Below are 14,839 nucleotides of genomic sequence, written 5' to 3' on the forward strand. Positions count from 1 at the left end.
TTATATTTGCCAAAGCTTCCATGAGTCTTTTCTTTTTCCTGGCTCGATTTACAGCTTCTTGAGCGAGACTTCCAGCTTTTAATCAGGGGTTATTTGAGAGTATCCTATGAATCTTCATGTTCCGATTTCCAATCCCTTAATGCGATCCAGATAACAGTGTCCAGTTGCAAACAATTGTTTATCCAGTGCAGGGATTGCAGTTCTTCAGCAGATGAAACTTGCTTCACTGGGATTCTGCATCTCCTGATATTATGGAGGAAGTTGAGTGGGTTCGCTCTTGGAAAGGTGCTGTAGCTGCAGAATCCCACTAGAGGGCAAGGTTGAATGAGAGAAGACTCTTTAGTGTAGCAGTGACAAATTCCCTAAATCCGGGTACATTAGAAAGTCATGTTTATCAAAACTAAATGAGAAAAGACAAATTGACATAGACTGAAATAGTCTGAGATAAAACATCACTATTCTATTTACAGTGTATTTACTATAGTGTTTTATTATTTGTGCAAGTAAATACATATCTTATTAGTCTTTTATGCAAATAAATACAACAAACAAATGCTCTAAATATCTCATGTGTGTAATTGTGTCATCATGAAATAGAAACATTGCATGTATTTCTCAAAACTAGAAATTTTAGTTGATTTTGAGTTGTCAGGGGCTCCAGAGGATAAGAAAAATCCATTAGAGGAAAAGTGTGTCGCAAACAGGAAGCCTTGCATACTGAGGAACCCTCCTACTGGGGTCGTGCCGACACAAAATAGACAATACAAACAATATCACAACATTGTGCTGGCGTAAACAGATTTTTTTTTTTTTTTTGGGGGGGGGTGGGGTTACAGCTTCCTACAGCTGTTGCAGGGGGGTATATGGAATAGATAGTGCACCCACCAAATTTTAGAAAGAAATCAAATGTATGAATACCATGTAAAAAAAAAATGTAAAAAAACACATTTGTAATCTGCATGCTTCAACATTACAACAAGGGATAAATCTCTATTTAAAATCATATTTCTCTCAGTAATATTGGAGAATACAGTCCCGCAGATTTGCTGGTATCCATGATTGGTTGCATAGGTCCACAGTTTGGATGGGACCTAAATGGTGGAATGAAGCTCATTCACCAGAAAATATCTATAAATTAGGTGCATTATTGTTTAAACGGACGCTTTACTTCCCAAGACATTTCCAGCAATCAAAACAATAGTATTCCGTCTGTAATAAATTTGATAGCTCCATTATTTTTCTTGTGCAATGAACATAAACTTTCTGAACAAATCCATCACGCACTAATCTGCCTCATCACCAGTCACTTTACCGCACGCAGACATGCACCTTGCATACCCTGCACAGTGCAGGAAAGCTGCTAAACACATTATATTTTGCACTACAGGACATTTTGCACTATCATCCACATATGTATACGGTTTCTTCCACTCCATCTACTCCATTGTATGCTCAGAATGTAAGTCTATTCATTTATTAGTGATACATTATTACTTTTTCTATTTTTGTTTTATTGCCTACTTTATTATTTGCTCGATTATGGAATGTCGGGAAGGTAAACAGAATAAGAATTTAATTGTCTAATATTATTATGCAAATGACAAACTCTTGACTGTTGAATCGTTAGTCTTGAAAAACATTTTACACTTGCTTTGCCAGTTTTCTGCGTTTGGTCACATGACAGTCATAGGTTGGGCCTGTGATTGGTCATTATTTCAGTCTTGAACATGTGATGTTATTTTCAATTGGTAGCAAGTGTAAAAATTTGGTTATAAAGGTATTCAATGCGCATGAAAAATAATGTGTTTATCAAATTAAAAATAGACAAAATGTTTACGTTTTATCTTTGAAAATGCCTAAATGTGTATTCTTTTAACATCCAATCCATCAAGCTGTACTGCAAGCCTTGGTCTTTGTGTTTTCTCCCTTTGAGGATGGAGCCAGAAAAGTCTAGTTCATGTTTATATCAGCACAATCGCTCTCAATCTCTTGGCGACAGCAAGCGACCTGGCCTCACATTTCCAGCCTTAAGACCTCCTCCTTTTTGTCTTCACCAGCCATTCTCACTGGTAGGCTTGTAAACAAACCAACAGAAGCACATTTATCTCTTCCTGTTCTGTCTACACAAAGGCAAAGCACAAAAAAGATCCTCCTGGCAATGTAATGTTCCAAGCTACGTATGTAGAAGCTGGAGCCAGAAAGAAAAGCTGTCAGATGTAGTTTGGATATGTACTCGACAAGTGTCTGTCTTCAAAATATATTAATGGCAGTTAAAATTGCATCGGATAGCTTTTTATTACAAAAATGCAACAAGCATGATGTAGGCTTACTCAAATTGAACTCTCACTCTGTCTGTGTCTCCCATCTCTGCAGCTGCAGTCATACGTCTTCATAAATCAAAGCTAAACCAGCCCCCAGGTGACCCTCACCCCAAGACCTCACAGAGCAGCATATAAGACTCCCACTTTGCCCTCTTATCCCATTGCCAAGTTGTATTTTCTTCCCATTTGAACAAAAGAGAAGAGTGTGTTTTTTAAAGACAAAAGCATACGGTCCAGCATACCTCATCAGCAACTCTTGTTAACTAGTTTTTGTTATTAAAAAATTAACACTTTGCGATTGACTGATGACCATTTTAGGGCACACGCCACCAATTGTCCAAAGTGAGCTGGATCAGGCTGACATTCACATCACTGAAGACTACAGTATAAGTATTGAAAAATAATGTATTATTAGATTAAAAATAAAACTAAAAGTGAGTTATTACAAAACCCTTGACAGCTGACATCTTTTATCAGGGGTGTAACATCATGGTGGATTTTTTTTTTCCTTTTGTCTCAGTCAGCTGCCCTAAACACAACCACATGCGCACCCACACGCTCGCAGCCACTATAGAGAGAACTGCTAGTTGTTACTAAAGATTTTTGCAGAGTCTCAAATTTTAAAATGGTTGATTTTTGTACTGAACATGAAAAACACCACAAAAAAGGTCCAATATAGACTATTATATTCAATTTTACCACATTTAAACTGATTTAACTACACTATATGCAAAACCTCATAGCAGTACCAAAAAAATTCCCCTAATGTGACTTGCATTAAATGATTTAAATTCCACTAATTCCATATCATAAAGAAACAAAGCTATGAGTACTCACTCACAAGAAGCACAGGCCGTGCCCTCAGCAAAGTCATTTATGATTCTGCAACAGGTCCACTTGCTTTTCTGATATAACTGAACTCACCAAATTGATTCCTCAAAGCTGCGCAGGTAGCAGGAATAATGACTTTTTTGGGGTTTTTTTTTTGGCTAAGTTTGACAACAAATGGCACTTACATTCATTTGTTAACCACTTTTTTTATTCCCCAAGGAACACCATTAAGAACCTTCATGACTGACGGACAATAAGGTCATGGGATTGGACAGCATATCATTTCCTACTCCCATTCCAGCCAACAGCATGACTGACCCTTCCCAGAGGTATTCGATCTACAAAATGTACAGCACTGTCGATATTTACGTTTCATTGAAGCAAGGCACTATAAACCAAAACGCAATTATGGTTAAACGTTAATTCCATTCCACTACCTATCAGGTGACTTTTAATTTTGTTTCCTATTGAAGATGAAGTACATAATCAGTACTGTTTGGAGTACAAACAATTAAGGGTTGTTGTCAACACATCAGTCAGCATTGTCCTATTGCAAAGAGTTACCTGTGTGTTTGATTTAATGGTTACGTAAAACATGACATAACATTAACATCCAAAAACAACAATTAACAATCAAGGCAGAAGACAGAATACAAAGGATTTCAATACCTGATCATCAGTATCTCTGCTACTATTATAGAATTATGTGCTGTATGCTGGCTCTCAGGTTTCACAGTCACTCTTTGCGTCTGTTTGTAAAACAGAAAATCATTGTGCAAAGGTTGAAAGAGGCGTTCCTGCAGCTGCTTAATAAGTAACTCGGGAATAAGGTGTGTTCCGCTACCACCTGCCGTTTGTGCTGTATTCAGTCTGCGCTATCATCCATTTGCACTAAACCAGGAATATTAAATAATGAAAATGTTTTTGGACATCTCGTTTTTACACCTTCAGAAAATAGACATGGATTAAAAAATCATGCTCTGCCCCCATTTTTATTTGCCCCAACCTTTGCAACTAAATGCACCAATGTCAGTGTGTTCCTACAATACAAACGTAGCCCATATATATGTGCACAATCTTCAGTTTAGCTCACCCCACTGATGTTTGATCTGGTCGATTTTGGGGCTTCTTGTTCAAGCGTCAGCAACCCAAAATGTTGAAAGAGCCATACTGAACCAAAGACAAAAAAATCGCTCTGGAGCCGCAAAACAAATTAAAAGCCTTTTATAATGAAGGCAACATATGCTGTAAGCGTCTATCTTAGCTATGAGCCTTCATGATTAAATTTTTATTTTCCATCAAGCGCTTCATGGAGAAAGTGGCACACAATGTGACCACTCTTTTGTATGATGGCGCTTTTGGTTTAATTTCCATCCTTGATCTGACCCACAAAACACAATAATAACCCTATGCGTCATTACAAATATAAATCAACAAACATCAGAAATCACTTCATAAAAAGAGCCACTTTGTTACTAAATAGTAATCGTGCCGCCCAGGATTCTGTTTTTACCCGTTTTACGTGACTTCTGTTTTAGGACGTCACTGGACAGTTTTTCAACATTGGGCATGAAAGATGTTCTTGTTATTTGACAAATTCTCATTACAAAGCAAACTTGCAGGCAATTGCAATGGAAGCAAATGTTCCAGTCCAAGAATTATTGAATTCTGTTGTCCTCTGCTACGTATGTTTCTCTTTTTGCCTTCGGGATGCATGCCCCATCAAACACCTTCCATGTATTTTTATTTTATTAAAACAACATTTTTTTTTTATTACTTTCATATACTTTTGAAAAAGTTCCACGGTGCCACTAGGATGGCGCTAAAGAGCCGCATGCAGCTGTGCCATCCACATCTTATGTATTAAGCTTTGGAACTAGATTTGTAATGGTATCACGTGACAAATGTTTCTTAGCAACTCCAGAAAAATTAACATCTGTTAATTTCTGACTGGTCTACTGGACAAGAGCATCACTAATGACACTAATCACTAATGACAATGCACATCCAGATAAAACTTAGCTAAATATATGCTGCTTCATGTTCCTGCTAGTTTGTTCTTAATTTGAAAAGAACATGTATTGTTCCTGTGATAACATTACATTGCATTAAATTTGATTTGCTGATACCTGCAGAAATGCTATTAAAGCCTCATGTCCTCATGAAGTGCCTTCATATACTTAATCTCAGGGTTAATCGTGCCCTTACATCTGAACCGCTTATAAATCAAAATTAAGTTGTTTATGTTGTCATTTAGCTCATGCTATGCCCAACCTGTTTTGAGCAAAATCTTCACACTTCGAGTGAATGTTAATTCAATGGTGCTTTGTCTCACTTTCATGTTGTGTGTGTGCGCGTGGATTTGCGTGTGTGTGAGAGGGAGTGTTTTCTTAATACTTTTCAGCTGAGGGAGAAGAAAACGGATGAGATACCGTTTTGTGCAGCAAGAGGTTTTGTTGTTTTAAGATGTACAGACTTTGGGGACAGAATAGACATTGGGTGGCTCCTGAAAGGAAAAACCAGGTGACCCTGAAAACAATAGGGCCACTTCCTGGACACTCGTTGATGCGCTCCCATCTTTGTCTCACCCACTCAGTCACTCTTCCCTTTTCCTTCTGAATAAGCCTACATATCTCTACAATGCATATACGCAGTTGGTTGGAATGAAAGTTGGAATCAAATCATACCTCAGTCGATTTCTTTCTTTTGTGTTTTTGTAAAAACTTAGTCAACATTGTTTTGTTGGGTTGCCTGCACAATATCATTTTGCTGTTTGCTTTTGATAATTAGCAATCAAAGTATATCTTGTCTACAAATCAAAGAGCAGAATTTTATCAATTAACAACAAATATAATATACATAAATAGTAGGGGATCTCCAGAAAAACGATACCTTTAAAAGTTCCTAACTAAAAGAAGGGAAAATTAAGAAACTTGGAGGAAATCTGGGTTATGAATTAGTGGGACTAAAATCTAAAACGCTTGCTTACAGACACATTTTCAGAAATAGATATAGAAACTCAAGGTTACACACTTACTTGTTTGTGCGGGTTTCTTATCAACATTAAGAGGCAATTGAGTGGCTTATTTGATATCAATGATGGTCTTTTATTGTGGGTGCTGTCACCATGCTTTAATTTGTTTTGGTCACATAAGCTTAATCAGAAAGTATTTTCTTGCAGACAACAGCATTTTGAGACCATTGTAAACAATTGCAGGATCTTTTGCAGCAGGTGTGGGGGAGAGTGTACAGGGGCTTTCCATGCTTGTGATATCAAGGGATGTTTGCTATTTATCCTCTCAAATATTTGATGGGGGGTCTTAGGCCATGGTCGTCTCTGAGAGGAAGATAGGACAGCTCTGCTAAGTCCTATAAAGGAGGAAATGACAACACGTGTCATACTGTACCGAACAATAGAGTGGCAGACTTGAGGAAGAGGCATATAACAAACAACTCCCAATGTGACCATTAAATATCACCAAGAGACCATCTGTACTGAACCAAGTTAAAATCATGTCTTTTTTTGTGGCTCCAAAGTGATATGTAAACAGCTTAGTGAAACTCATAATGTGACAGCTTCACATTGTTTGCAACCCACCACCCACCACCTCTTTTTATTTCCCCAAGTCTATATGTGCATGGCCTCTCCATCTGGAAATATTCTGAAGTGAACAAGGCAACTTCACATCTGCTTTAAATCTCAATATTTTTGGAAGGAAACAGATCCTAATGTATAGAAAATTTAAGAACATTTCCATCCATCAGAAAAGTAAAATGACCTTCTTAAAGCGCAAACACTATGATTTTTTTTTTTTTAAAGTCCTGCAATATATTTTGCAATAGTCTTGAATACTTCTAGAATTATAACCCAGATTCAGCATTGGGATTATTTAAAAGTGAAACGTTACTCAAAGTGCATTATGTGCAAACAATTGTAACATTAGGTAATTGGCAGTAGCTTAAACGGTGATTCCTCACTATATCGCGGTTCAAATTTCATGGTTTCAAGCAAGCAGACAGAACCAACAACTGAGTTCATACTTGAACAGGAATATTACAGTAACTTTCAAGAATAAAATGATTCTTGTAGCAGAGCAAATTAGAGACCGTGAGGCTGCCACAAGGTTTGTGCTAACGGGCTAATGGCCCTCACATGTTGACCTAGAGTAGAGCTCGTAACCAATCAAACAGGATGAGGAGGCGGTAGGGTTTACATTTACTTTAATTATACTCTGTGGAAATCTCTCCAACGCTCCTTCGCCACTTCAAATGCTCCTCCAGTTGCACGAAGACAGTGTATTTCATTTGATCACCCAGCATACTGACCTGCATGCCACACACACAACAGCAGGCCGGCAAAACATTTGCATACCATAATTTACTAATATAAGTAGAAGAAATTAGGAAGATGAGATTTATTTTGTTTTGCCATAGTTTTTACATTGACATCTAACTGTTGATGTGTCCTATTCATGGTCATAGAGAAAATACCAGAATTTGACTCGAAAATTAAGGATACGTCTAATACACAGGTGCATGATATATTTGCGGAATTAGAGTACCAAAAGTCAATAAAAATGTTCTTTTAAGAATAACAGACAGACAGACAGACAGACAGACAGACAGACAGACAGACAGACAGATAGACAGATAGATAGATAGATAGATAGATAGATAGATAGATAGATAGATAGATGGATAGATGGATAGATAGATAGATAGATAGATAGATAGATAGATAGATAGATAGATAGATAGATAGATAGATAGATAGATAGATAGATAGATAGATAGATAGATAGATAGATAGATAGATAGATAGATAGATAGATATCCAGCAGAAAACAATAGGCCTCCAGCAATAGAGGTCAAATAAGATGGACTGTTATGGAAAGACAAGCCCCTGTCTGGCATGTATCACTGTCTTATTGGACAAGAAACTGACATTAAGAAAACATAAAAAAAACCTGGAAAAGGCTGGACTGAACTACAGTATGGAAGAGTTAATCAGGGCAGCGCAAGAACAGGCTGTTAAAACCCAAGATCCATAGAAATCAGGTCTATCACATCAGACAGGATCCCTGGTGTATCCTATGCAGAGCCTTTGTGATGGTGCAGCATATCACAACAATGGATGGCTCGAACAGATACCAGAAACAATATCTGACATCTCTGTGCAAATGAGTGATAGATTGGGAACAGCTAAGATTCTCTGCAGAACCCTCAAGCTCCCAGACCCCTGGGATAGCACCTGAGTTTCAGGAGATACCATCCAGGTTGAAAAGGAATCATTTTTTTTCAATTGATAATAACAAATAATTGGTGGGATTTACTAATGGTGTAATTGGTTTCTGTCAGAACAACTCATTATCAAATAAAGTGTGAAAAACAAAAAAAGTCATTCAACTCTCCTACTCGCTTCACAGCTCAAGAATATAAAATGTCAACACCTTGCTGCCAGTGAGCACATGCATACATTGTATTTCTCATGGAGAGAAATCTTAATGACTTTCTGAGCGCCATAGTTGTGGCTTTAAGTACAACAAGAAACTATGCTTCGCACAGGAGCTGAGACTCTCCATCCTGTACCTCCATGACTGCCATTACCTCCACATGCTTTTCCTGACTGTAGGTTGACTCCTGCCCCTGTACTGCCTCCACTTCCTTCACACACATATCAGCCTAGAGCAGCAGTCCCTCTTCCTGAGTATGGCTCAAGTTCTCTGGATACTGCGAACAAGCAACAATAGCTTATCCATCTCTCTCTCCCTCTCTCTCTCTCTCTCTCTCTCTCTCTCTCTCTCTCTCTCTCTCTCTCAATACATGTACGATAATTATACATACATTACATACATACATACATACATACATACATACATACATACATACATACATACATACATACATACTCTATACAACAATAAAGTATAATTATCAAATTTAATCTGTTACTTGTATTTCTGTAGGGGCAGCTGTATTTGAAATGTATGCATAACAAAAGCCCAATTCTGTTTCATAGAAAGTTAATATTATACCCACACACCATTCCTAAGGTGTTAGGGAAAACAGTACTCACACCCGCCCTAGCTCCTTTTGCCTGCGTTGCCTGACAGTCTGCTGACTGTCTGAAAATGTGTTATCACACATGGTCCCCCTGGAGGGGTCCTCCGCCCTCTATCCATGTTAGCGCCAAAGGTTGTCTCTATGCTGTTATGATTGAGATTAGTCTGATCCGGAGTCTTTCCACAACATCAGTAATGAGTTGGGTGTCTGCATACAGTACAGCTACCTGTGAGGTTAGAAGAGGTGCAAAATTAACATCCGTCAACATCCTGGGTTTGTTTGTCGTCAGACTGACAGGTCAGCTTGTTTTGCATCTGCTGATGGACCCACATCACCCTCATCACCATTTTCATAGTCTATATTCTCTATGGGAAACACACTGGCAAATTGAGGTTGGCGACCATTGACGGGTCAGCATGCCCACCTCCAATGGTTATTTTCTTTCTATAGGGACAGGAAAATTGGAAAATTACTTTTTGGAAAGTATCAAAAGCATAAGCACATGCAGTTCGTGAAATGTTTCAACACAACAAAATGAACAGAAAATTTGCCAAGTGGTACACTATTCCACAATTTTACCATGTGGGAACTAAAAAGAATAATATGTCACTATCCCACTATATATTGCACTTTAGTGTACATATACTACCTCTCATTCAAAGTTTCATAGAAAAGCAAGCATGTAATTTGTGCCCTATCATGTTAAGTAAGACACAAGCAGCCAATAGTGATCCAATCGATACAATTTCAGGCTTTGCATGGGTTTAGTCCACAATGAATGAATGTCGGCGCACGCAGAATCACAGCACAAATGACAAAAAATTTTGCACATGCAGGTTTCGTTGTTTTACTGTACAGCAAAAATCGAACAATTTCCAACTTCATTTTTTGTCATCTTTTTTCATCGCCCCAAGGTAAATTCTAGTTGTATTGCAATGTCTTTGCTGAGGGAATTTTCTATTTGTTTTGTAGGTGACCTCAAATGCATGTATCAACTGTGGTCATCTAATTAAAGATAAAATATACTCCTAAACCAATTTTCGTGCACCGTGTTGCATTACTTTTTTTTTGCTTTTTGCGTGGACCGGAACTCTCCTCCTTCTTTTACTTCTTCTTCACTTCTTTCTCCTGTTTTTAGTTCCACTTGGCAAACAAACATTTTTTTTTATTCATTATTATTCTCCGTTTTATTGGCATACAAACTGGAAAATCAGCTTTACACAAAATGCTTACTGACATTCTAAACATATTTTGAATTACATTCGCAAAGTTTTCCTCCACCAGCTCGCTGAAACTAAAAGATGGCCTGAAACATGGTGGTCTTCTGTCTGATCCCATGTTATATGTGATTACTAAACCTATGATTACATATATGAAAAAACATGTTGATAAAACTTAAAGCATTTATCTGCATGTTATTGAAATTTATAATGCTTTTTAAAGTGACTTTTTTTCACCATTTAAGACTAGATTGTCCCTCTAATGCAACTAACTGCAAGTGCTTTAGTTTTTTATCTTTAAACACTTAAACAAGCACAAATGGGTTCCTGATTCATAATTAGTGTAAATGGAAGAGAAATGTTCCTGTGATAATAGTTTACTTTCACATCAAGAAAGAAAGCTTTCAAAACAAGTGACTTATCAAGGTTTTATGGATCTTTATCTTTCAGGAAAATCCGATTTAAGACGCTTGTCTTTCAGGGAATTGATAAATGCATAGGCTCAGTCCCAACAACATCATACATTCCATTCAGGGGTCTTGGAAGGTGTGAGCGACACCCTTGCCTATAGGCTCTCTGCACCCTTCAGGATCAGTGCGTGTGGAGCTGTGCCAGTTCACCACACAATGAAGGGAAATGGGAATTTAATACAAACTTTCTCACAAAGTTGCTCTCTTGCTTGAGTTGTTACTTTCCCTCCATGGAAACCTCAGCTTTGCCATCACCACCTGCCCTACAGCAACCACAACACAATATCAGTAAGCATGACAAACACTTTCACACTTTGGAAAGTTTGTGCTTGACAAACCGACAGCATTTCCAAAGTGTTTTAAAAGATTTTTGCTGCACAGTGGCAATGGTGTCAATGTAAACAGGCAATGCTAACAGACTGCCTTCACGAATGAAATCATGTGATCAAATCCTTTTTTTTTTACAACATGGCAAAGGACACAAGATACAGTAGGTTAAGCACATTATTTGTGGATTATCATTTATTTATTGTTCTATCATTTTGAATTGTATGACTCCAACAAACCTCCCAGCCAAAAGTGTGGGAAAGTTGAGTAAGGTACAAAGAAAACAGTCTCCAGGTTGTACTAACTGAAGTTGTATATCAATCAAGAATGTGAATGAATTCCACTTACGAAGCTTCATCAGTTCACAAATCCTTATTGAGTGTTGAAAGACGAATAGGTGATGTATCACATGCTCCATCCCAGCTTTTTTTAAATGGGATGCAGGTTTCAAATTCTAATGTGACATTTAAAGAAAAATGCATCACATGAAATAATATAAAACATATAATAACCCGAGTTGTCATAAATAACATGACATGAATAAAGTAAGGACCCCAAACAGACAAAGGACTTGAGTTTCAATTAAAAAAAAAAAAAGTTTAAAAAACAATAAGGTGCACGCTAAGTGTGGTATACATTCAAAAAATGACAGTAGTGACAACAGAAATTACAAAGTGCAAACCAAAGTGGGACAAAACATGTCGACAGTCAATGATCTTATTATGCAAGGCAACGAGGGAGCGGAGTCTGCAGGAGAACAGCTTGGGAAATAAAGTAACAACTAAAATGGTGAAAACTCAGATGAAAAAGAGAGCAGATTAACACCAATCAAAAAAAAAAACACTAGGAGTGGCGAAGGAATAACCCGGTGTTGTCTTCCTGCTTCGACCGCACATAAATAGCCCTTCATGACTTTGCCGTCAGGTGTGCGGCCAGTGACTCCTCCCACGAGGGGCCGGAGTCACCAATGGAGAACCCCTTCTTGAACACAAAGCATAGTAAGCAGAGAATGTGACAAAATTATTTTTTGTGTACCTTTTAAATGACATTTTCTTTTTTGCTGTTGATAACATGCTGAAAAATATTTTGGGCACACGGATGATCAAACTGCTTTTATAATGTTGGCGCCAATTATGTTTTGACAGCAAATGATTGCTGTACATTTTGGAGGCTCTCCTGCAGTATAAATTAGTTGATCTTTGGCAAGATTAGACCTCTCTTTTATGATGCTAGGGCCACGGAATAAAGGTACTCACACAAATGGGGCAAGGTGATGGAAGTGAGCCCTTTAAGCCACTGTTAATTCAGAAGTTGCAATATTTATTGGCCACTTGAGCAATGATAAACACAACTGATCAACACAACTCCGAGTGCATAGGAGGGATGTCATCAGTGTTGTGCAGGGTACAGCAGCATCTGTGCTCAGAAGCCATCCATGCCTAGAGCCAATGGCACAACACTTGGAGTTAAACCAAACCCAGAAAACAGGTAAACCGTGATTTGTCATTGGCTGAGCTTTGAGCACATGTGATTTCATGTTCAGTCAAATGTGAGTGGATTTATTTTTCTTTAAATTGGATGCACTAGCTGCGCATTGGAGTCTCAATCTGTTGGACGCACATCTATTGACGTAATCTATTGGAGATCACCCCCCACCTCTTTGACCCTTGGCAATAGGTATCCTTGCTACTGGGATGATTTAAAACAAATGATAGATTAATTTTGAAAGGTTTTTGAACATTGTTCACATGTTTAAATCTTGTACAGTATATTGACCATTTTTTGGGTCATTTTCTTCCACAACATTCTCACAGTATTTTATCTAAGGGATGAACTTTGGAATGTTGTGAACATCTGTGTTAAATTCCTTCTCCCTTGTGTCTTCTTTCAATGTTTTCCTTTTGATGTGAAATTCCTTTGATGTAAAGATCAAAGGATTTGACATAATTTAACACAAGGGTTAAATGAGTGGACTCCTTATAATTTACGATTGAAATACATCCCATTGAATCAGCTATATACTCTACTATCTATATACTATAGATGAGGTGTGAGTTGGAGCAAGGTTTGGATGTACTTTCTGCCATCAAATTGTCACTCTGCCAAGAAGATTACTAAGACAGACCCCATGGTTCTTCAACTCTTCCAAGTTATACAGAAGGTCATCATTGATTGACCTGTAAATGGCCGCTATCATTTTCCAGCTTAGTTCGTTGTCCAGTATCTAGAGGTGCTGATTTTAAGAGCAGCTACTTTTCACACTGCGTTCCACTGGTAGTGGACATCATCTGTATTGTGTGTGTGTTTGTGTAGAAAGGATTGTATCCAAATGTTGGACTCATTTTTCCACATTATACTTGAGGTATTTTAGCCAAGGGATTGCACACTCTTAGAGAAGTGTGATAACTAAGAGGTGACGTCAACATCTGGGTGGAATTTCAGCTCCTTAATGTTGTTTTCAAAGTTTTCCCTTTGATGTAGAATGTACAAGAATTGGACACAATACCGCGCAAATATACAGCATATCGGTCACACACACACACAACTTTGCTTGACAATGGTTCCGAGCAAATATGCGATATGCAATAAGCGAATATGCAAACAACACGGATGCTTTAACGCAATGAGGTTCAACTGAGAAAAATGCTGCTGTATGATTCACGATGATGATGTCATGATGTGAATAGCACCACAGTAATGTCTTAGATATGAAAACATAGTGTACGTTCATGCTAATAATGCAGTAGTGTGAAGCCAGAGGTTGAAGCATCTGTGCTGACCCAGCTTTTGGTCTCTTCCGTTTTGGCTTCCTATAGACTCTCCAGAAGCACGCTACAATGTCACATTACATCCTATGTTCCCCTTATCAGTAAGTTGTGCACATCACAAAGACAAAATGGGGATATCAAAATCATTTGTGTTACCAAATGAGTGATGGAAACTCGCTGGTATACGATGAAGCTACTCTCTTCGGAGAGTGCATGCAGAGGTGTGTGAGTGTGTGTGTTTTTGTTAATTTCACCTTATTACATTAAGACCAGATATTATTATTTTTTTTTTTTGGCGTTAAGTATATCAAGTATGGCATCATTTTACTGTTTTTTTTTACCTTTTGCCGATTCAGCACATTATGGGTTATGTTGCATAGTCAAATACAATACAACACAATGCAATGCAATAACTATTATACTGCAAACAAAATTTGATTCTTTTACATTTTGTTTTTGTGTAATCCATCACCCAGCTAAGGATTCCCTTTGAGCTGCAGAAGCCTAAGTGAACTCCTGAAATTGAAAACAGGAAATCTGAAACAATAAGGAGTAGAGTCAACTCATAGTTAATTGTCTGAGGCTGCAAGGAAACGTAAAGAAAACACAAAATCAGTCTCACACTTATTGCTGTACAAATGAGAAAAGGCGTGTGTGAGTTGATATTTCAAAGTTAGCCTTTTAAAAAATTAGAGTCAACATAATAGTAGACACAACAACCATATTGTTCATTATTTCCTGAGAGTTTGGGCAGTGGGAGTTAGGAGTTTAAAGATGCAGGGACTGGAGCAAGCTCATTGAAGTGAAAGAACAAAGATGTTGCATTTGGCAAAACATGA

General features: G+C 37.8%; 1 protein-coding gene across 1 annotated transcript in view; it reads right to left on the minus strand.

The window, feature by feature from the left end:
* The window catches only part of c10h1orf210 (chromosome 10 C1orf210 homolog), a 6,109-nt gene extending 2,192 nt beyond the window's left edge, over window positions 1–3,917 (minus strand). The window contains exons 1-2 of the mRNA XM_088425621.1: window positions 3,822–3,917; window positions 1–307 (exon numbers count right to left, since the gene is read on the minus strand). The exon at window positions 1–307 is cut by the window's left edge and continues 33 nt beyond it. Of these exons, the coding sequence (XP_088281747.1) occupies window positions 1–22 (22 nt within the window). The 5' untranslated portion in view covers window positions 23–307; window positions 3,822–3,917. The remainder of the gene's footprint in view (window positions 308–3,821) is intronic.
* Window positions 3,918–14,839: the final 10,922 nt, after the last annotated feature.

Source organism: Hippichthys cyanospilos, chromosome 10 (assembly GCF_059441005.1).
Source record: "Hippichthys cyanospilos isolate Australia breed blue-spotted pipefish chromosome 10, RoL_Hcya_1.0, whole genome shotgun sequence".
Lineage (NCBI taxonomy): Eukaryota > Metazoa > Chordata > Actinopteri > Syngnathiformes > Syngnathidae > Hippichthys > Hippichthys cyanospilos.